Source organism: Bos mutus, chromosome 2 (genome assembly GCF_027580195.1).
Source record: "Bos mutus isolate GX-2022 chromosome 2, NWIPB_WYAK_1.1, whole genome shotgun sequence".
Classification (NCBI taxonomy): domain Eukaryota; kingdom Metazoa; phylum Chordata; class Mammalia; order Artiodactyla; family Bovidae; genus Bos; species Bos mutus.
The window spans coordinates 131,508,457-131,529,930 of record NC_091618.1 but is presented as its reverse complement, the minus strand read 5'-3'; the positions used below and the strand labels follow the sequence as shown (position 1 = coordinate 131,529,930).

The 21,474-nt window shown below is 45.9% G+C and overlaps 1 protein-coding gene across 2 annotated transcripts; it reads left to right on the top strand.

The window, feature by feature from the left end:
- Positions 1-1,062: 1,062 nt before the first annotated feature.
- Positions 1,063-21,085, top strand: AMMECR1L (AMMECR1 like). 2 transcript variants are annotated; one of them, XM_070359916.1, is made up of 9 exons: positions 1,063-1,353; positions 2,861-2,970; positions 10,566-11,010; positions 13,258-13,368; positions 13,667-13,781; positions 14,416-14,506; positions 15,790-15,886; positions 16,756-16,809; positions 17,506-21,085. In XM_070359916.1, the coding sequence occupies exons 3-8, from the start codon at positions 10,604-10,606 to the stop codon at positions 16,781-16,783; spliced, it is 849 nt and encodes a 282-aa protein (XP_070216017.1). In that variant the 5' UTR covers positions 1,063-1,353; positions 2,861-2,970; positions 10,566-10,603; the 3' UTR covers positions 16,784-16,809; positions 17,506-21,085. The 2 variants fall into 2 exon arrangements, with proteins under 2 accessions (XP_070216017.1, XP_070216007.1); XM_070359906.1 differs by lacking the exon at positions 16,756-16,809 and having other exon boundaries at positions 1,065-1,353.
- The last annotated feature ends 389 nt before the right edge of the window (positions 21,086-21,474 follow it).

The following is a 21,474-nucleotide window of genomic DNA, read 5'->3' as shown; positions in this document are numbered from 1 at the left end:
GGCTTGACTGTGTGTTTTTAGCAAGACTGGAAATGCTTTAAAACAGAGCATGCTTTTGCTGCAGAGCCTAAACTATTTGGTTAAGGTGAGGGAGCAAGGCAGAAATAAGACTTTTTGTGCAACTCCATCTGTAATTAAAATGAGTGCTAAGTCATCATATGAAATAGCAAATATTTGCAATTACAACTATTTACTCCTAATTTTTAAAAACTGGTTTTTGTAGTGCTCTTTTTGAGGCCCCTGCCCTGCCAGTACTGAGGAATGTTCTTAGTCGACCTACTGAATTAAGCCTGTACTGTGGGCAATTCTACCTGCGTGGTCTCCAGACTGGGACGCAGCGGGTCAAGACAGAGATGGGCTGTTGGCCCATATGGTTTGCTCTTTTTCATCCATGAGGAGACTGGCCCAGAGCCTGGAACATCTATCCCGTGGATCTGGCCAGAGCCAGGGGGTCGCCTTTATTTAAAGCTGGTCTGAGCTGCCCCTTCCTGGCTGCTTTCTAAGGCTGCGGCTCGGTCGGGGGAAGCGACGCGCGCCAGGACGCTTGGGTTCTAACGCGAGAGAGGGCGGAGCTGCGAGGCCGCAGCACCCGGGCACCCGGGCACCCGGCTGGCATACCCAGCTGGCACTTAGGCCTTGTCCCGGCGGACAATGCCGCCCAGCCGGCCGCACTACAACTCCCGGCGCGCTCCGAACTCGCTCGCAGAAGCCAAGGGGACCCGGCGTGCTCTGCGCCGGCCAGCCTGACAGCCCAGCGCACCCCTCGGCCCGCTCAACGACCTGAGGGGAACCAGCGTGCAAACCTCCTCTCGCGCCTTACTGTCCTCCCCTCTTTATTCCAACTGCCTGAGATTCGGCCACAAGAATAGGAAGCAGTCTCCTAAATTCAACCCCGTAGAGTCGGAGCCAGCCAATAAAGTACGCAGAGTCAGGCCACGTGACAGTAGCGGGGCGGTGCTCCGGCGGCCCCTTAATCTCTATGGTTTTGGCGCCTCGCTAGAGGGCGTGTGGTCCACTGGAGGACTCCCTACATTCTTCCTCCATTACCTCACTGCCTCCGGTGGCTGCTGGGATACCGGAAGACTCGGGTCCCGACTCGGCTCAGTCCTCCAGCTGCCCGGGGAATACCTCTAGCAGTTCTTCCCCGCCGCCACCGCCGCCCCGCAGCTTCCTCCTCCGCCCGCCCCCTGCCGGCCTTCTTGGCCCCGCCCCGTCCGCGCCGCGCGTCCGGCCCGCCCGCGGCCCGCTTCTCTCGGGAGCCCCCACCCAGGCGCATGGCTCCATGAAGCAGGAGGAGGAGGCAGAGCGCGAGAGGTCCCGTCTGCCCCGGCTACGTCTGGGCCAGGAGAAAAGGTGGGAAACTCGGTCCGCGCCGCGCCCTCTTCCCCCGCCCCGCCGGGCCGCCCTCTCTCGCTCTGCCACCGTGCCCTCCGGGCCTCCTCACTCCGCGGCGACTGGAGGGGCCGGGGAGCGGGCCCCCCGGGTTCGGGGCGAGGGTCCCGGGGCAGCGTGGGGAGGGGGCTCCCGAGCGGCCGGGGAGGGAGGCGGCAGGCTGGGCCTGCGGGCCGCGTGTGCCCACCGGGGGGCGGGCGGGTCGGGAGACGCGCTGGGGAGGGGGTGGGCTGACGCCCCTGCCCCGGGCCGCGAGGAGAGGCCGGGCGAGGCCAGGCGAGGCTCCCACTCTTTTCTCCACTCCCTCCTGGAAACAGTCTCGGGTCGTGTAAAGTTTGGTGGTCTCCGGCGCCGCCTGGCGGCCCTTGCCCCCCGTCCCGGCGCCCCCTCCCCCGCTTGGCGTCTGGATTCCACCCCCGCGGCTCGGCCTCAGCTGCCCTACCCGTCGCTGGGTCGTCTCCCGACTCCTCCTAGCGCCCCGCGCTTTCCTTCCATCACCTTTTTCTTACCTTTTACCTTTCTCTCTGCCCGCTTGGCCCCTCCCCGCTCTGGTCTCTCCTCTCCCCTCTGTATCTCGCCCTTTCTTTGGTAAACTCTTTAACACGCACGCTCTCGCCTTTCATTAATCTTTTTTTTTTTTTAAACCCCACTTTCATTCTGTCCTTCCTTATCCACCCAAAGCCCCTATTTCCACCTGATATTCTGTGGGTTTTATTCCTCCCTCCTTCCCAGGCTGTGGATTTTGCCCTTCATTACTTGCCCTCCTCCGTTCCCTGTCCTGATCTGAACTCCTCACTTTGCCACACTCTCTCACCCTTATCCCTCTGGGCCTATCCTCTTTCACTGCCCTCTCCTTGGATAGAGTGGGTGGGGCCTGGAGTCTCCTGTTTACATCTTTGGGAATAACTCATATCTACTACTGGGGGGTGGGGAGAGTTGGTGAGATTATGAAAAAATTTATGCCAGCCTAAGAGTAATGATGACTGACTGTTACCAACAGTTATCATCTCCTTCTGGGATAACAAGATGGCCTGTCCTCAGGACCCTGACATGCTGTCCAGTAATCCTTCAGCGCCATGTTTGCAGAGAATTTGGGAGTCTTGTTTGTAGTCTGAAACCAGTAGAAAACTTTGAGATGGTGTATCTTGGCCTGAGAGCAACTTCTGATCTAAATTAGTGGTGGAGGAAGTTTTAATGTGTGTTTCATGTTCAGGTTCAATAAAACCTTTAATCTTCCTTGTCCTCCCTTCTTGGTGTTGACCTCAGGAACGAGGTGGTTTACTGCAGGGGGCTGCCCTTGCCACCTTATATTTAGATTTTGAAATGTTTTGACTTAAGGAAAACCTGTTCCTTAGCTTTTTTTTTTTCCTTCCTAGAAATTACTCTGTTGTAGTCCTTTCAAAAACCATCTCTTACCTCCTCACTGCCTTGGTTTTGTTCACTCACTGCACCTGCATTTCCATCTTAGGTACAGGAAGAAGGAATGGAATCAGAAGGAAGAAAATTCATTTCAGAGACAAAATAGCTCCCCTCCTCTGTTATAGCTGTTCCCCTGACAATACAAACTTTCTGCTTTCAGTGAGTATTACCTTGGACATACTTAGAATGGAATTGTGTTGCTTTTATTTTTTTGTCTTCTCTTGGTTTTAGGCCTGTGCTTGGACTACAATATATGTTTACTTTGTTCATTTCTGTTTTTCTACTTACATGAGTGTCCTAAACTTCATGAATCCTTCCACTTCCGCTTGCTCGCTTTTAAAATAATTTTAATTGGTAAAAAACAAGTTTATTTTCCATAACCCTATTAGAGTAACTTAGATGGTTTTGTAGCATTACACTTACCCTTGGGTTGCATAAAGGTTCGCCTCCCGCCCCTTCCCAAACTACTATTTAAAGACAAAGATCTTAACTCAGAGGTTAATACAGTTTCTATCAAGGTCAATGATCAGATGTCTTCCATATGGTTATAATTTTCAGAGAATTTTGGAACATTTTGCCCTAAATCTGCTAGGGTGATACTGTTTTCTTAAAAATAACTAAAATTTTACATGTAAACAGAGTTCTGGGAAATTTTTTATTACTGCTGGGTCTCTTCTGATGGTATGCAAACACTTGTAAAAAAGTTTTTCAGAATGCTTCATATCTTATTGGAGCCTCACAGTCTATCTGTGAGCAAGGCTGGGGACAAATATTTTCATTTTACAAATGAAAGAACTGAGGCCCAGAAAGATCTGGCATCCTGCCATAGCTCACATAGTTAAGGGAGGGGATCTAAAAAGAAAACAAAACATTTGATTTCTTATATTCATGTTTTTCCTTAAGCTAAGTTCATACGAAGGTGTATAGTATTGTGTGTTTTTCTAAATCTGTAAGTTTAAAAAGCAGTTGTATAGGCAGATCTGTTTTTCTCAGGGAAAATTTTTACACAGCAAATGTTTCAGATATGTATGTGTGTATGATTGGCTTTCAGAAATACAGAGATGATTATTTGGAATAATGTCCAGAATGTTTTGTGGGTCTTTCATCTGACTATTTCTTGGAATAGTTCCTTAAGTAGGCCAGAATATAGCTTACGTGCCATTTCATACTCAAATAATTATTAAATTGAATTTCAGTTCACTTCTGTGTCACAAAGGAAACAGCAGTCTGTTCCCCTCTGTGTAAATTTGGTTTGAATAGACATCTGGACACTAGTAATAACAGAAGAAAATGCAGAGAACCTCTCCCCCCTTTTTTTGCCTTTTTCCTGCTTCCCAAGTCTGTTTTGTTGTTGTTGTTGTTGTTAAAAGGTCATGCCCCTGAATAGCTATTTTGAAATTTGTCATCCAAAGGTGAACCTATTTTTTTTTCCTACCTCCTAGCCTTTCTAGATATTTTTATCTAGAAAATTATTATTGGTTATTGGAAATCTAACTATTTTGACTCGGTAGTTCTGTTAGTACTCAATATATATCAAGATTTCTGTAATAGTAGTGTATTTAGTAAATTTAGTTTCTTTTTGTTATATGGCTTCAAACTTAAAAGAGGATGTTTGTAGAATAGAACTGCACAGCTGTAAGCCCAATATTCCTTATACTTCCTGGCATCTCACAATGAAAAGATCAATGGATGACTTATTAGAAGTATGGGTCCCCAAAGAGGAAAAGCATCAAGGTCATTAGAATAATAACCCCATATTAATAGTAATAGTAGACGCTTTAATAAATAGTAGTTCTGTGCCAAAGATCAGCTAGATGTTTTTCACGTCTTACTCAGTGAATGCTCACAGAGAAACCCTCTGTGGTAGCAGGAGCCTACATCCAGAGACGGACAGCCTGCCTGAGTCTGCACAGCCTGTACCTGCTAAATCAGATTTGGGATTTGAGCCTAGATGGTGACCCCGAAGCCTGGACTCTGTCCTCTGAGGGTGGGAGCTGCTCTGGGAAGGCATCAGCTTGTTGTTTTCAGTGGACTTTGGAGCCTTGGAAGGGACCCCCAGTGAGGGAAGAAGGCCCTCCTGCCCAGCCAGCCGTGTCTGTCAGGATGCCCTCGCACCCTCCCCTCAGCACTGGTCTCCACATCTTGTTTATAAATATCAGCAATTTATGACACATCATTTCCATTAACTTCTGAAATTGTAAATTGCCCTCCTGACAAATAATGCTTTTAAAGTGCTCCATCATTTTAAAAAAGTAGGAAAGTTCTTGTCACATGCAGTTTAGAAACTAGACACGGCGTTTGAAAGGAAAGCCTTGAGCAACCTACAGGTAAGTAGCCCCTGAGGCCAAGCCTAGGACTGACCAACTGCTGTGATTTGGCAGAGAACAGCTACCAGTATAAACCAAACCACAAAGTTAGTGTAGGGGGTGTTTGACCTGATTTTTAGCATGAAGTTAGTGTAGGGGATATTTGACCTGATTTTTAGAATGAATGGTCCACATTAGCTATCCGTTTTGCTTGAATTAAACCACGCCTTGGTTTGGGCTGAGTAGAATTGACGTTGTTGATAAGAATAGATACTTGTATTTCAGTCACCTTCGGCTTCTGACACACTCAACAGTCAGCCCCTCGCAGTGGAACAGAGTAAAGATCAGGCTGTTCCATAAATACTCGTTTTATTAGAAAGGCTAACTTAAATGAAGTTGCTGGGAGATCTGTAAATAAGATTGTTGATGTGTGTACCATATGCAGGACGCTGGGTTAAGTGTTGTGGGGGAAAAAAAACGGAAATGCAGCCCAGCTTCTGCGACTGAAGGTACTGGTGAGTTCAGCCCCGGCTGGAATTCAGGCGGCTTTGTACCCACTCACCTTCCCCTCAGGCCGCAAAGGTGCCTTTGTTGTGGACCCTCATGAGGGTCAGGATCCCTTGAGCACTGTGTGTCAGATAAAGGGCATGGTGACTTTCAACACTGAGAACAACTTCACTGGACACTTGCTAGGTTAGGAGGCCTTAAGAGGTGAAACAGTGACTCCTGTTATTTCCTCCAGCTCTTTGTGGAAGTATGGGTATTGTCTCCATCTGGTAGAAATCCAGTTTTAACTAGCTTGTTCTCATTGTTTGTTCTAAAGTAGACGGAGTGTAGGAAAATGACATCACTATTATAGGCCCTTAAAATGGCCCTGAGGTTAGCTTGAGGTTAGCCAGCTGAAGGCTCCAGAAGGGTCTCTGTGGTATATGTGTTTATAAAGCAAGGATTTTTACCTGATTCCAGTTACTTCAGATGAACCAACTTGACAGTAGCCATTCGGTTACTCCCATGACCGTTGCTGGTAGTTTTTATGACGTTTTGGGGAAGCGTGAGAACAAAGGCATAGTTTTCTAAGAGAGGTAGAATATGTATGTCCTTAGGGGTATTTTTAGTCGGTCACAGCAGGTTAGTCTATTGCATTGAAAGTATTCTGAGGGATCTTACACTGTGCCCTCAGAAACAGAGCTGTTGGAGAATCAATGTCTTTTGTCACTGTGGGACGGTCCTGGGAGCCAGGTCTGGGACACTTAGTTGTGGTGAGGAAGGCACTGGCACCCCACTCCAGTACTCTTGCCTGGAACATCCCATGGACGGAGGAGCCTGGAAGGCTGCAGTCCATGGGGTCGCTGAGGGTCGGACACGACTGAGCGACTTCACTTTCGCTTTTCACTTTCACACATTGGAGAAGGCAATGGCAGCCCACTCCAGTGTTCTTGCCTGGAGAATCCCAGGGACGGGGGAGCCTGGTGGGCTGCCGTCTTTGGGGTCGCGCAGGGTCGGACACGACTGAAGCGGCTTAGCAGTAGCAGCAGCCCACTTTGTTGGAGTTGGGTTAGGAGAGTCTCACTGAGAGGGAAACCTGATGGAGTGGATAGGCAGTGGTTGCTATGTAAATAAAAGTACTCACTACCAGCACCTTCACGGTCTGTACTGTTTAGTTAATATTTGCTTTACGCTGACATACACGTAAAATTTTGGCCCATTTAAAAAACAAACCTTAAATAATTCAGTAGGGTGAGGGAGATGGAGTAAGTAGGCTGTGGATGAAATAAGTTTGGCCCTTTGTTGAAAATTATTAAAGCTGAGTATTGGGTTCATTATACTCTTTTACTTTATGTTTGAAGTTTTCTAAAGATTTAAGTTTTATGGAATAAATTTTAAAAAATGCCTTCTAATATAGTTTTGATGCAGAAAGTCTCTAACTCTGCCTTTAGTCACTAATTGAGAATATTGATTGAATTGTTTGTTTAGTGGCCTCCAGAGAAAACTTGGTCCTGAGGATCCACAAGGTTTGGGTTGGCTCTGTTGATTACAAATCACAGTTGGGGATGGTGTGGGTGAATTGCTAAATGTAATCTCTTGGTATGCCCCCCTACAGAGCAGTGGTTGTGCATTATGGGTAGGCCAGGGGTCACCAGCTACAGGCCTCGGACCAGTACCTCCTGTCAGATCAGCGGTGGCATTGGATTAAAAATAAAGTGCACGATAAATGTGTTTGAATTGTCCTGAAACCAGTCCTGGGCCAGAAAGATTGGGGACCACTGGTGTAGGCAGAATCTTCCTGAGCTTGACCTCACCTGCCTTGGCGTGGTTTGAAAACCTACTGCTCTGTTACGGGGTGTTTCACCCATCAGAGAGCTGATGGCACCTTGGGAGGAACACCTGAGTTACCACTATCTCATGACATTTCTCTCTTCCTTCAAGCGGCCTGTGGTATAAGGAGAATGAGGAAGGATTTCTTTTTTTAACTTACTGTTATTTCATCCCTTCTCTTTGCTTCTTTGAACGTTGGGACTCTAGAGGCAGAGCCTCAGGGCCCTATTGGTGCTGCTAAAGCTCTAGCTCTCGAGACAAGGTCCCTCTGCTTCGTTGAACACATGCCCTAAAGCCTCTGCCCACAGTTAGGCCAAGGAGGACAGTCAAGTGAGGGCTCGGAGGCCAGTGTCACTCGTTGTGGACGCAAGTGACTACGGCAGGGGCACTGGTCGTTGTCAGGGTGATGGCAGAGCTTTGGGCTTAGGTTTTGGTTTTTTCCCCCTGCTCCTCCTTTTTTTTTAAATTATGTTGGCTGCACTGTCTTTGTTGCGTCTTGAGGGGATTCTCTGGTTGTGGTGTGGGAGGCCTTCTCTCGTTGTAGAGCACGGGCTCTAGAGCCTGCAGGCTCACTAGTGCAGTGCACAAGCTTAGTTGCTCTGAGGCATGTGGGAATCTTAGTTCCCCGACTGTGGGTCAAACCCATATCCCCTGAATTGGAAGGTGGATTCTTAACCACTGGTCCACCAGGGAAGTCAGCTTCCCTCGGCTCCATTTTTATGGGCAAAATTTTGCAAGCTATTCTTTTAGTTTTCAGTATACCCTTGATTTTTTTTTTTTTTTTAATCACGCCCTTAGCAAAGGGACTGAATCCAGTGAATATTATTGGCAGGCTTCGTTCTTGTTTGTGGCATGGTGGGAAGACCCAAGCCTTGTAGTCTGACAGGTAGATTGTGGTCCAAATACTGACTCTGCCACTCAGTGGCAGTTAATGGCACCTAGTGCCACTCAGTGGCAGAGTGTCTTTCCTATTAAACCTAAGTTTCCTCCTTTGTAAAATGATTGTAATATCCTTGCTGGGTGGTTCTGAGGATTAAGTGAAATCCTATTTAAAGAGCATCTGTTCGGTGCTCTAAGCCTTGAGTGTGCAGCAAAGTCCTAGCCTTCCTGGAGTCTCCCCCTCTGGGGGGAGCAGTCAGATGAGAGCCCAGATGATAAGAGCAGCTAACTTTATGCCAGAAACTGTATGGAAGCACTTCACATAGAATAAACTCAATTCTCCTAACAGCCCCATGAAGCAATTCCCAGTTTGCTGAAACTGAGGCATAGAGAGGTTAATCCTGGAGGAATCACATGTGAACCCAGGCCATTTGAGTCTGGAGGCAGCATTTTTAACCAGGACCTCCTGCTCCCTCTCTTAACAGTCTGAACAAGACAGTGATATCCACACTTAGAATCATTGGAGGTTTTAGTGTATCACATGCATGAGGCTTTCTCAAAAAGAAGCCTGTTGCAAGCTAGACATCGAAATGTGCAAACCGTTACTCCTCTGCTAGAGACAACTTTCTTCCGAAGAATTGTCCTAATACAAAAATATGTATTTTGTTAGGGATCAGGATATATCAGAAACAAATGCACTATTTGTGAAATTTTTGTATCTCATTCAATCTAAAGTGACAAGTTGTGTCTGTAGAAATAACGGCATTGGAAACGAGTATGCACTTACCTAATTTTATTTAAAAGATTGTACACATTACAACCAAAATACTATACAATACAGTAGAGTAGTGCCTAAAAAGGCAATTATGTACTGCGTGTTCAAATTACAGAGAAAATTTTAGATGAAAATTACATATTTTGAGTAGGAGGCTAAAACTAAGTGAAAAGTGAAAGTGAAGTCACTCAGTCGTGTCCGACTCTTTGTGACCCCATGGACTGCAGCCTACCAGGCTCCTCCGTCCATGGGATTTTGGACCCCATGGAGTGGGTTGCCATTTCCTTCTCTAGGGGATCTTCCCAACCCAGGGATCAAACCTGGGTCTCCCGCACTACAGGCAGATGCTTTACCGTCTGAGCCACCAGGGAAGCCCTTAAAAAAAACCAACATGTAGTGATTTGTGAAAAAACAAAGTACATTTTTCTCAAGTTAGCAGGATTTTAACTTTGGTATTATCAACATTGAAATAACTAGGATCTATTTTCATGAGTCTCAATTATTGAGATAGATAACAGAAAGAATCTTGGTCATGTTACAGCTACATATCTTTACCTTGGGCTTCTTAAGAAAAAGAATTTAATGGAAAAAGATTCCTTCCTTCCCTTTATCAGCTGGAACTCTGGTTTGCTGGCCCATCTAATGCCACATTTTGTCAGACTGATGGCTTTGCATCTCTGCCTTGCTGTGACAGGGCAGAAATGGCTACCTCACAAAAGGACTGAAGCTTGGGTCATTTGTGTGAATAAAGGTTTCTGCTTGGTTGTAGCTTTTTTTGAATGGGGTCTTGAAAGTATAGAAGTGTAGAAATTGGAGTACGTTCAGAGGCGAACCAAAGAAAATAGGACCGCAGGATTGCTGTGAGGACGGAAGGCGGGCGGTCGCCTTGTGTTAGCGCACTCTTGCCAGAGCAGCGGCTGCTCTCCATCCTCACAGAGGTCTGGAGCTAAAGTCACACAGCTAAGTTGAGGTTAGTGATGGGGAAAATGCGGAAAGGATGTGGTTAACAAGGAAAAACATGAAAGTTCCTCTGGGGTTCTTTAGAAACAGAGTGGTTCAATTTGGAGCCTGTAGAAATGTAGAGAAAGCGTCCTGATGAAGAGCCTGCCAAGTCAGGTGCAGTCTTTCAGTCAGTCTCCAAGTGTCCCCATTCGCCTGCACACCGGCTGCCACTCTACCCTTCTTTCTGCCTGAGGAGACCTGGGCAAGAGGGAGCTGTCTTTGGCCTGCCTCCATCCATGATGGTCATAACCTTTATGGAAAGTGAAAAATAGCTTCCCCTCAGGTAACAGTTGGGCGTCCCTGGTCTGGAATGCAGGCTCTTCCAGCCCACTGGTCTGACACCCTTTGTGAGCAGTGTGACCTGTGTGAGAAAGAACTCGATGACTCCTACCCCTTCCATGTAGACCCTTTCTCTGATTTTTGTGTTCTTCTAACTAACATTTGAATTAATGCTTGGGTGTTCTCTTTTGGATTAGGGTTCTGCAGCATTCCAGACCTCAAGCACTGAATCAGGATGGGAAAAAGACGTTGTGTTCCTCCACTTGAGCCCAAGCTGGCAGCAGGTTGTTGTGGGGTCAAGAAGCCTAAGTTATCTGGAAGTGGAACGCACAGTCACGGGAACCAGTCCACAACTGTCCCCGGCTCTAGTTCAGGACCTCTTCAAAACCACCAGCATGTGGATGGCAGCAGTGGTCGGGAGAATGTGTCGGACTTAACTCTGGGACCTGGAAACTCTCCCATCACACGAATGAATCCCGCATCGGGAGCGCTGAGCCCTCTCCCCCGGCCCAATGGAACTGCCAACACCACCAAGAACCTGGTGGTGACCGCAGAGATGTGCTGCTACTGCTTTGATGTCCTCTACTGTCACCTCTATGGCTTCCCGCAGCCACGACTTCCTAGGTTCACCAATGACCCCTAGTGAGTAAAGCAGTCACGCGCTGGGGACGGTGACAAAGGCGTGGCACCCTCTTTCCAGGGTTATTTTCTTGCAACGGTCTTCTACTTATAAAAAGCTTTAACATGGTTTGGGCAAAGGTTAATGGGAAAAGAATGATGAAAAATATCCAGACAATATCCAGAATATCAAAAGTGGATACTAGGCTACGTTTGAAGGAGTTATTGGCTTATTGTTAAAGTTACATTCTGGGAATCAAGAGAGTTTTGATTTTGCTTGTCTTTTGGTTTCATATGGCAGTGGGTAGCTCATTCAGACCCTCATGTGGAGAAGTCACACCACCACACCATTGCACACCCAGGCATTGCTGAAATCCGAGTGAACTACCAGTGTCTGAGGGCCAGGCTGGAGACGAGGAACTCATTCAAGAGTCTCATAACTTACTGTCAGTCCCATGGGGCTGCCAGCACCCCACCAAGAATGTCAGAATTTGTTTTGATGTTTTTAGTTCAAGACTGTCCCAAGTTCCCGTGAGGTGTTAGTGACTTAAATAAGGAATATGTGTATGTAAAGGGTGAAGTCAAGTGAAGAAAGGCATGCTAAGGCTTGCTTTCTCAGAACTGGAGGCAGCTTTGAGGTGCATTTAAAGAGCAGTGCTGCTTTTTAATTTTTTAGGAGGTGCTTTTAGAGGACTCACTAAGAACTGTTCGTGCCATACTGAGGGCTGCGTGGGGAATAGACAGGCATGAAGAAACAGTCCTTGCTCTCAGGAGACTTGAATAGACAGATCACACACAACAGCTAAACCGGGTGTGCCTCACAGTGTCTGGGCAGAAGTAGAGGGGAAGTTAGTCTGTGATTGTGTCAGAGGAAAGGAATGAGAAAATGTGCTCGCTTTTTAGGGAAGTATTCCCATGTGACATCTGTGGACAGAAAAGTCCTAACTAAGTAGATGGAGAGTCTGAGCCTTGACCTGAGTGGGATTAGGTGCGTCCCTTGCAGGAGAGGGACACAGACTTTGAAGAGTAGGTGGTGACCACAGCTTTGTAGGCTGTGGGGACAGTGGAATTGGAAGGGTTTTTGAGTAGGTTTTGAAACATTAACTTTGGCTGGTGCTGTTCAGGTGTTTTACTGAAAGGAAAAGATGGGTAGGTGGGAGATCTTGCCTTGTAATAATGATCAAAGGTAACTTTAAAGATGTAAGTTGCTTTTTAGCAGTGTTAACTCAAGAATCTTAAGACGTAAAGGCATAGGAACATGGAAGAATTTTCAGAAGAGGAGGCAGCCCCGTAACATGTGTCTAAATATCTATTACTGTCTATTTGATGTAGCCTAATGGAACATGACTTTGGCCTAGAAAGTGGTAACTTCTGCTGAAAATAAGCTTTAAAAAAAAAAAAAGAATTATTTATTTTTGACTGCATTGGATCTTAGTTGCGGCCTGTGGGGTTCTCTCTCGTTGTGACACTCAAGGTTTAATTGTCCCTCAGCACGTGGGATCTTAGTTCCCCAACTAGGGATCAAACTCATGTTTACTGCATGGGAACGCAGATTCTGCATGGGAACGCAGATTCTTAGCCGCTGGAACACTAGGAAAATCCCAGAATAAGCCTTTTTTAAAAAATTCATTTATTCGTCTGCGTTGGGTCTTAGTTGAGGCACATGGGATCTTCATTGCATCATCCAGGATATTTTGTGCGGTGAACAGACTCTAGTTGTGCTGCTCTGGCGCAGTAGTTGTGACAGGCAGGCTTGTTGCATGTGGGATTGAACCCATAACCCCTGCGTTGCCTGGCGTATTCTTAACCATCAGGGAAGTCCACAGAATAAACTTTCTCGGAGACTTTTTTTTTTCTGGAATTTATAAACAGAAGAGACAGAAATAATGATGGGTGCAGTATGGGGTTGAGGGGAGAAGGTGTGCAGGCTATGTCTTCAGGAAGGGTGGAACTGGGAGACAGAGACACAGAGAAAGAGGGTAAACAGGAGGAGGAAGATGTGGAGAACTAGCAGAGAGAGTCCTGAGCAGAGGAGGAAGGAAACAGTGTGTCCATGCGGAGTGGAGCGGAGCTGAGAGCAGGGGCTGCAGGAGCCTCTCCCTGAGCCTCGTGGCCACTTCCTCTCCATCTCCACCTTGGGGCCGCACGGCGCCCGGAGGCCGCAGCCTTCCAGACAGCCCACATCAGAGAACAGTCGTGTTGGGGAAGAACAGGCGGACAGGGATAAAGCCAAGGTTTTCTTCTCTGATTGCTGCGTGCTTGCTCTTTCAGTCCACTCTTTGTGACATGGAAGACAGGGCGGGACAAGCGGCTTCGTGGCTGCATTGGGACCTTCTCAGCCATGAATCTTCATTCAGGACTCAGGGAATACACGCTAACCAGGTAATGACACCACACGTGAGATGGGTAGATTATTTGCAAAATTTGAAAATAACTGCCTGTTTCTTCTGAGTGGTGAAGCTTGAGTGTTTCTTTTTGATAGTCAGGAGCTGTGGGGGCTTTAATCTGGTGAGTCACTTAGCAGTTCAAGTGTAGACAGTAGCATCATGTTGTATTTAGCATGTTCGTGCTGATGGGTATTGAATGTTTTCTGCAGAGCTCAAGAGCCGTAAACTTTCAGGCTTATGATATTGGCTCCCAATTCCGGAGCAGCCTCACTCATGTTTTCTGTCCCCTCCAGTGCACTTAAGGACAGCCGATTTCCCCCCCTGACCCGAGAGGAGCTGCCTAAACTTTTCTGCTCTGTCTCCCTCCTTACTAACTTTGAGGATGCCAGTGATTACCTGGACTGGGAGGTGAGAACAGCCGCATTTGGAACTCTGCATCTCTCGTTGCATTTGGGTTCGGGTTAGTACATGGTAATGTATCTCCTTCATTGAGCAAGGGTATAAGCATGTGAGAGCTGAGGTCAGAGGCAGTTGTAGGCAACCTGGGTGACAGAAAAGATACTTCGATATTAGAAGCAGAAAGAAATCCCTTTCTTACCAGTCTGCTCTCTCCCACGTCCTTTTCCCACGTCTAATAAATAATGGGATAAAGGAGAACATTCCTGATTCTTCTTGGTAAGCCCTTGAATAAATGTTGTTATTACGAGCCACATGTGAAAAGTCAGGAACCCTGATCAAATCCTGTAGCCTGTTCTTGAATATTAAAGGTGGAATATTCATGATTATTGGATGCGTTATTGAGAGAATTGATATATGTAGCCTCCATAGTCTCAGCGAGGTGGCTCCACATAGAGTCTCCCTTTCCCTGAAGCAGCAGTTTCTTCAGCTTCTATGCCTGAGAGAGTCAGTCGTGAAAAGTATGAGGCTCCCCTTTTCTCAGCCCTGGGTCAAGCTGGTCAGGGGACAGTGTCAATTTACGTGAGGATAATTGAAGTTCCATTAGAGTAAGTAAACGGCATTTATTGGTTGTGTGTTTTTGTAGGTTGGGGTCCATGGGATTCGAATTGAATTCATCAATGAAAAAGGCGTCAAACGTACAGCCACTTACTTACCTGAGGTTGCGAAGGAACAAGGTGAGTTCGACAAATGGAGTGATACCCTCCACAGTGTTGTCAGGCAGAGGGCAGGGGAGTGGGCTGTGCTGCCTTTCAGTGCAGCATGACTGCGTATGAGTGGCGGGCTTTCTTTCCATATCTATCAAATTCTTACAGAATAAGAAACTCCCCAAAAGAGCTGGGAGGGAAAAGGGGTAAATACTTGTCAGGTAATCTGTTTCACTTACTTTCAATGAGTAGTAGTATTTCTTGGCCCCAAAACTGCAGTGGTAATTGTAGAAAAAAAGAACTCAGTAGTTCCTACAGTGGGACACTAAAGGTAGGAAGTGGGCTGGGCAGGTTTTCTCTTTAAGAATATTTAGAAGAATACCTTAAAATGGTGTTTATGCATTCTGCAGTGTACAACCCAATTTTCTTTCTTTTTTGGAACTAGTCTTTTTTTAAAAAATAATATCTAGTAGTTAGGTATGAAACTGAAATAGAGGAAAATACTGAGTTCAGTATATCAATGAACTGATTATGTGGAGAGGGATTGCCTTGTTGGTTCCTGTCATGGAAAGCAGTGGGGATATGGCTTAAAAAAGAAGAAGCCTTTTAGCCACCTCTTTGAGGTCATAAATCTGGCATTTCTGTCCAAGGAGATGGACCAGGAACATTTCCTAATAGTGAGATGTGATGATGATTTAGGTAAATAATTAAACACTTTTTCTATTTGGAAACTGATTGGGAAAATTAAAATCAAGGCACCTACTGAAGTGATTTATGGAGTTCTGTTTGGTTTTCAATTTGATATATTTGGTTGTATCTGGTGAAAATATTTCTAGAACAACACAGCAGTAGATGTGCAACAACTTTCCCATCCTTCCCAAGGGAATAGCTTCTGTCCTGCTGTCGAGCCTCTAGTAGAAAACGACTCCTAGAAATCATCAAGATGCACGTGAAGGAATGCAAGCTGCAGAATATGAATTCTCCTTTCTCCCAGAGCAGCCCTGGTTACAGCACTAGGCCAACTAAGTTGGGACCATATTTGCTTCTAGATAGTTGTCCTGGGATCATACCTGACAGGAAAGACTCAGAAGAAGGGGAAGGCCACTGACAGTGTGTGCTGGGCATCCTCGCACGTCTCTGGCTCTCCTTGGACTGCCAGTGAGGCAGACAGGACTCCGGGATGTGGGGGCCACGCCCAGCCTGCCCTGCCCCCAGCGGGTCCGGCTGCTGCCCTCCTGTCACTGTGTTAGGGCACTGCCTGCCTGGTTTGGTGTCAGTGCGCACTGACCTCTGTGTGCCCGTCTTCTCCTCAGACTGGGATCAGATCCAGACGATAGATTCCTTGCTCAGGAAAGGTGGCTTTAAGGCTCCAATTACCAGTGAATTCAGAAAAACCATCAAACTCACCAGGTAAGCCACTGTCTCATTTTCCTTGTCATTTTAACTTAGTTGGGGTTGGATGGAAGATACTTTTGATAGACAGGGGAAGAGAAAAATGTTCCCTGCTAATGTCTCCAAACCAAAGAAGTATATGTGAGGTTGAAGCTCTGAGGAAGCAGTGGCAGAGAAGGCAGAGACTCCCCAGCATCCTGGGCGTCTCCACAGCTCAGCTGATGGCATAGTGGGGGCAGAGTAGCTGCTGAACAATCGTGGGTGTCTTTGCCAGACCCACTTGTTGGGAGGCTGAGTGGGAAAGCTGAAAACAGGGGAAAAGGCTCTTAATAACAGAAGTCCTGGATCAGTCGAAGTCACCACATGCAGTCAGGTGGCGTGTTGATGGACTAGTAACAAGGAAACGCCTCTGCCTCTTAGGAGCAAATACGTCTATGGGGGGGGGTCTATAGTAAAATCTGTATGAACTGGACCCTAAATCCCAGCTCCACCACTTCCAGCTGTGTGACTTGGGCCTCTCTGAGCAGAAAAAAAAAGCCTGCCTTGGGGTTGTTCTAGAGTGTGGTAAGGTAATGTGTGCAGAAATTCTAGTCTGGGGCCAGGCAGTATTGTAGGTGGTCAGTAGGTGTCAGTTCTCTTCCCATCCCTATTGAAATTGGAAATCCTGAGAGGTGTAGCTTCTGTGGGTTTGTGTGGGCCTCTGTTGGCCTCTTCATCTGTAAAATGCTGAATAATCATGTAGTAACCTCACAGGTCTATTTGGAAGATAACCCCATGTTTTTGAAATGCTTTGGATTCCAAAAAAGAAAAATCTTCAAATACAAAGCATTATTATTATCATTATTATTATAATTTATTTGAACAGCCATTTCCCTGTCAAAATTCAGGAATAATCACCTTGCAGTGGAGGAGTGATTACAGAGGGAAAGAGATGGCTCTGGGTAAGGATTGTCACACCCAGCTCCTGTGGTCTGTAGTAGGCTCCATAGGTTTGTAACACCCCATGCTTCGCATCCTGACTCATGGCTCTTTTTAGAGCAAGGCCAAAGTGCTATGAATTCTGTTCTGATGACCCTGTGATATATGATATGGCACATTCATCTGGGAAGTGAGACCCAGGATCTTTTAACCTGCTTCATCAGAATTTGACCCAGAATTAGGTATCTGTGCCCCTTTTAGTTATAAATAACTTGTTTGTTGCTTTTCTGCAAGTTGAAGTTGCATTTCTGTCAAATTTATCACATTTTAACCTGAAATAGATAATGCATTTTACACTGGGCATTGGTGCAGCCATCTTCCCGTCTGCCACCCATATAATTTGACCTTGAAATTCTTCATCCAGACCCTAGTAGCAGATTGCTTAAGAGCAGCCTAATGATAAGCATATGAAGTGTTTAAAGGTGGGATGTGCAGAAAACATTCTCAGGGGTGGACTGTGACTGTGCTTTTTCATCTTGTTCATTTGTAATAACAACACTGTTTTCTTGTGCTGTCTTTCATTTTCTGTAAGTAAGATTGCTCTTGGTCTTCCATTTTATTCTTTGAAAATGTGGAATAAGCTTTTGGTTTACTCTGCTGCGTGATTTTAAAATGAAGTATTGGGGGTTCCTAACACCCTTTCCTGTTTCCTTACACAGGTACCGAAGTGAGAAGGTGACAATCAGTTATGCAGAGTATATAGCTTCTCGACAGCATTGTTTCCAGAATGGCACTCTTCATGCCCCGCCCCTCTACAATCATTACTCCTGACACACGGCTGCATGACCAGTCACACCCCCCCGTGGCCACCAATGGCTATGACATCATTGGAGCAGATGCCTCCTCTTCCTGGTCCAGTTACTTCTATTACTGCACCATTTTATGATGCTAGCTTCCGTTGCCAAGTCTGCCTCCAGCTGACTGAGGTGGGAGGGGGGGCTTATACTGAATGAAACAGAACTTGAGGGCCCAAGCCTTATCTCAGCCTTTCCTCAATACGGGGTTCCGTTGGACTGGGGCTCCTCCATGCCTAGTGAGAATTCCGTGTGGGCTCAGAAGACTTGGGCATGCAGGTGCCGCTGCTGATGTGCTGCCTGTGTGTCGGACACACAGTGGAAGCTGGAATTGATGGTCCATGAAGGCTTACCCCACACACACCTGCAGCCTCCCCAGATCAAGTAGGTGTATTCCCCTGGCAGTCTGGGCAACGGAGACCAACAAGAAACATTTTTAGGTTGTTTTAAATTCCTTTTTTTAAACTTGCAGTTTATTGCGTACCGAGAGTTGATCACAACCTCCATGCTTCATAAGCGGACGCCATGTTAGGGTCAAACGTGGGCACCATGAGTCCTCCGTGGCTCCTGGACAGAGACCCACCTCAAGATCAGAAGCCCTTTGGATGGCGTTGCAGATCTCATTGCTCAATTAGCCTCGAAGGTTCTAATTCTCATCCCACTCTCAGTTGGATTTTCTGGCACTCTTCCTGCATCAAGTCTTCTGGGACTGAACCAAGCTCTGTGGTTTGGCCTGCTGAGGATGGACTGGGATGCCTGCGGGAGGTCCTGATGGCATCACTGCACGCAGTGTCAAGGGAGAGACCTCTTCCTTACCACCTGGCTACCTCACTCCTCTACTGGTAGCAGTGCCTATAGCTGGATCTAGGTTCTCAGAGACGTTCCAACAAGCACTTGGGTTGGGTTTTAGAAGGATACGTCGTCATAGGAGAGAATCCAGGGTCTCCAAGCTGTTTTTCTTTTCAGGCAAACATCCTGAGAGACCTTTAAGCAGAGGAGTTCCTTTTTCTAGTTTGCCTGTAGAAGTGGGAAAACTGTTAATGTTTCAGTCCTTTATGGGGACTTTAGACAAAGCTGTGTAATTAAACAAGGTGAATCTTTATCTTGCCTAACACGCTGGGAAAACATCACCCCACTGTGGCAGAGTTCCAAATAGCTTATTTTGTTTTAGGTCATTCATACTTTCATGTGGCATATTTCCCTTTCCCATTTTTGCTGATTCCAAATAGCTGTCAGCAGGTTTCTCCTTCCTCTTGCCTATTCTTCACTCATATGGTGGCAAAGTTCATAGAAGTTGGGAATTTGGAAGATGCTTTGACAACGTTGTCACAGAGGCACTGCTGAAGTGATTCACAGGGAGAGGTGGCCAGTTGGAAGAAAAGACCCTCCAGGTGATACACTGGTTTCCAACAATATGCTTAGAGAACTCTAAAGTGGATTGGGTGTCAACCCAGTGAACACAATGTTTTGATTTAATTTATTTTTAATGTTTATGTGGTAGTGGTGTGGCTTTCTGAAATGGGCAAATATTCAAGCAAAAGATCTTTTGAGTTTTCTTCTGCCAGGAGCGGGGGGCGGGGGGAGCAGGGACAGTCTGAGGAATGACACATGCTTTTCTAGGCATAGCAGTCCTGTTTCTTGAAGAGAGGGGTTAGGGAGAGCAGTGTGCTTGGCACCATCCTCTGCTGCTGTTAAGGATGTGGAATGTGCAAGGGAAGCGTGGGCTGATGTCCAGGTGTGTGGGCCAGGCTCCAGCACCAGCTCGCTGCTGGGCACACTCCCACATCCTGCCACCTTTCCCTCGCAGTGTTAATGAAAACAGGCTTCTGAAGATGAAGGAGTTGTTTCATGATTTCCTGCTGCTGAGAATAAATGTCTTGTTACAAACAAATGTGACGACAGTTACTTATAGGTGCCATGGATTGATGTCAGGGTGGTCAGCTCTGGACTAAACCACCCACCTCCAATTTGTACAACAGTATTGATACATAGGGCTACACTCATTACTGTTCAAGTCTTCTATGTTAAAAGTTGTGTTTAATTTCTAAAGTTTAAAAAAAGCAAAAAAAATGGTGCTAAACTTTCACCCCTGAGCACGCTCAGTGAGACTGGTCATGCAAGCATTTACAGTGCCATGCTCTTTCAAGCCTATTTTTTCTTGTAGAAATGTTGCCCTATTTGTCTTTCCCAGTGTATAGTATTTTTTTTTTTTTTAATTTTATTGAGGGTGGGGTAGGAAACCTGCCATTTAAGAAAAAAACAGAAAATTTAAAACCCCAGGAAATGGGGGGAAAAAATCAGTGCACAAGAATCGGGCTTAAGCCCAGAACCACACTGAAGTGGGCTCAGTGGTTTTTGGAGTGAAGAAGCCTTACTCCCCGCACATTCCCTTATGCTCCCATCCGAGTCCAGCCATGGAGATGCTCGGGTTCCTCTGACTTTAGTAAGAGGACTCAGGAGTCGACCAAGGAAAACTGTTTGGCCCTGTGAGGAATGGCACTCAGTGTCTGTCCTGAATGGAGCCTAGTCAGGAAGTGGTCTGGAAATAAATGGTCATGGTCACCTTATGAAGATGTGTGGCAGGTGGCTCTCAGGAAAAATACTAAGTCTGGATCATCCATATGGCAGCTTTGCGTAGGGAAATGACAACTCCGAACTGGAACTGACCTGCCTTCCATGTTGCTTGACCAAAGCAGTGATGAGGGTGGCCAGTATATGTAGTGTGAGTGGTAGGTTTAAAGAGAAGGGAATGTTTTCTGCTCAGTGTTTCCTTTGTCCTTGGACTGCTCAAGCTGAACAGTAACCACTGTTTTTAAGGGACCAGCCCACTGTGGCTGGTTTGGTTCGGAGTTCGTTTCATCCCTAGCTGTGAGTGCCTTTCGGTCTGGAAAGTTGGCTTGTCTCATAATACCCACAGCTAGGACATTCTGTAATTGCGAATTGTCCTTGTTCTTCATTAAAAGAGAATGTCTTTGATCACTAGAGTTTATCAGTGTTGGATTGTTTCCACTGTGAGATTCTTAAACTTTTTCGCTTCATAATATTAAAGCAACTCATGTTAGAGACCATTTCAACACGAAAGGTTTGTAGTTCAGACATTACATATATTTTATTGTTTATAATAAAAATCATCTATACAGAAGTCCTGGGTGTTAATATTTGCACAAGATCTGTTTTCCATGGTATGTTAACACCTACAATTTCACTAACTGTTGATGTTATTTTCTATTGAGATCCTGGAACCTAGGGAGCTATTTGTTCTTTTTGTTTATTTTCATTCTTATTTCCCTGAAGCAAGAGACTTTGTATGGCCTTCAGTGCAAAGACTTTAGACCAATTCTTTGTATTACACTTGGTTGCCTCTTGGCTATATAACTTCTGAGTGCAAATCATTGAACTCTTTAACAAAGTATTGTAGAGAATAAATCATAATGGGTAAAAATTGTTCTTTGTCTTGTCTTTTTTTTTTTTTTTAATAGTAGATAGTAATAATAATTTTTGAATAGTCATTATTTAGAGATAGCCAACCTGATCATATTTATTCAACCTGCATATTTTTGTATGGTGTTGAACCTCAATTACCTTTCATTTTTATATTTTTTTTGTGGTTGCTAGCAGTACCACTGGTTTTTTAAGAGCCAAATTTTCTGAACTAAGATTCATAGTTCTTAGATTTTCCAGTGAAGCTGACCTTGCCCAGAAAGCTACAACCTGAAAGGGGGTCGTGGGGAAATGCTCAAATTTAAGATAATTCATGAGGTTAACTAACCCAACAGTGACCCTGGGACATTGTGTGGTCTGACCTAAAGGAAAATATTTCTTAGTTTTGGATGG

What these genes read in the sequence shown, in the direction of transcription:
- AMMECR1L (XM_070359906.1), top strand. Translation starts at nt 10,604, where the DNA reads ATGGGAAAAAGACGTTGTGTTCCTCCACTTGAGCCCAAGCTGGCAGCA. An exon ending in TGAGGTTGCGAAGGAACAAG is followed by an intron (nt 14,507 to 15,789) that starts GTGAGTTCGACA and finishes TCTTCTCCTCAG; the next exon opens with ACTGGGATCAGATCCAGACG. An exon ending in AAAACCATCAAACTCACCAG is followed by an intron (nt 15,887 to 17,505) that starts GTAAGCCACTGT and finishes TTCCTTACACAG; the next exon opens with GTACCGAAGTGAGAAGGTGA.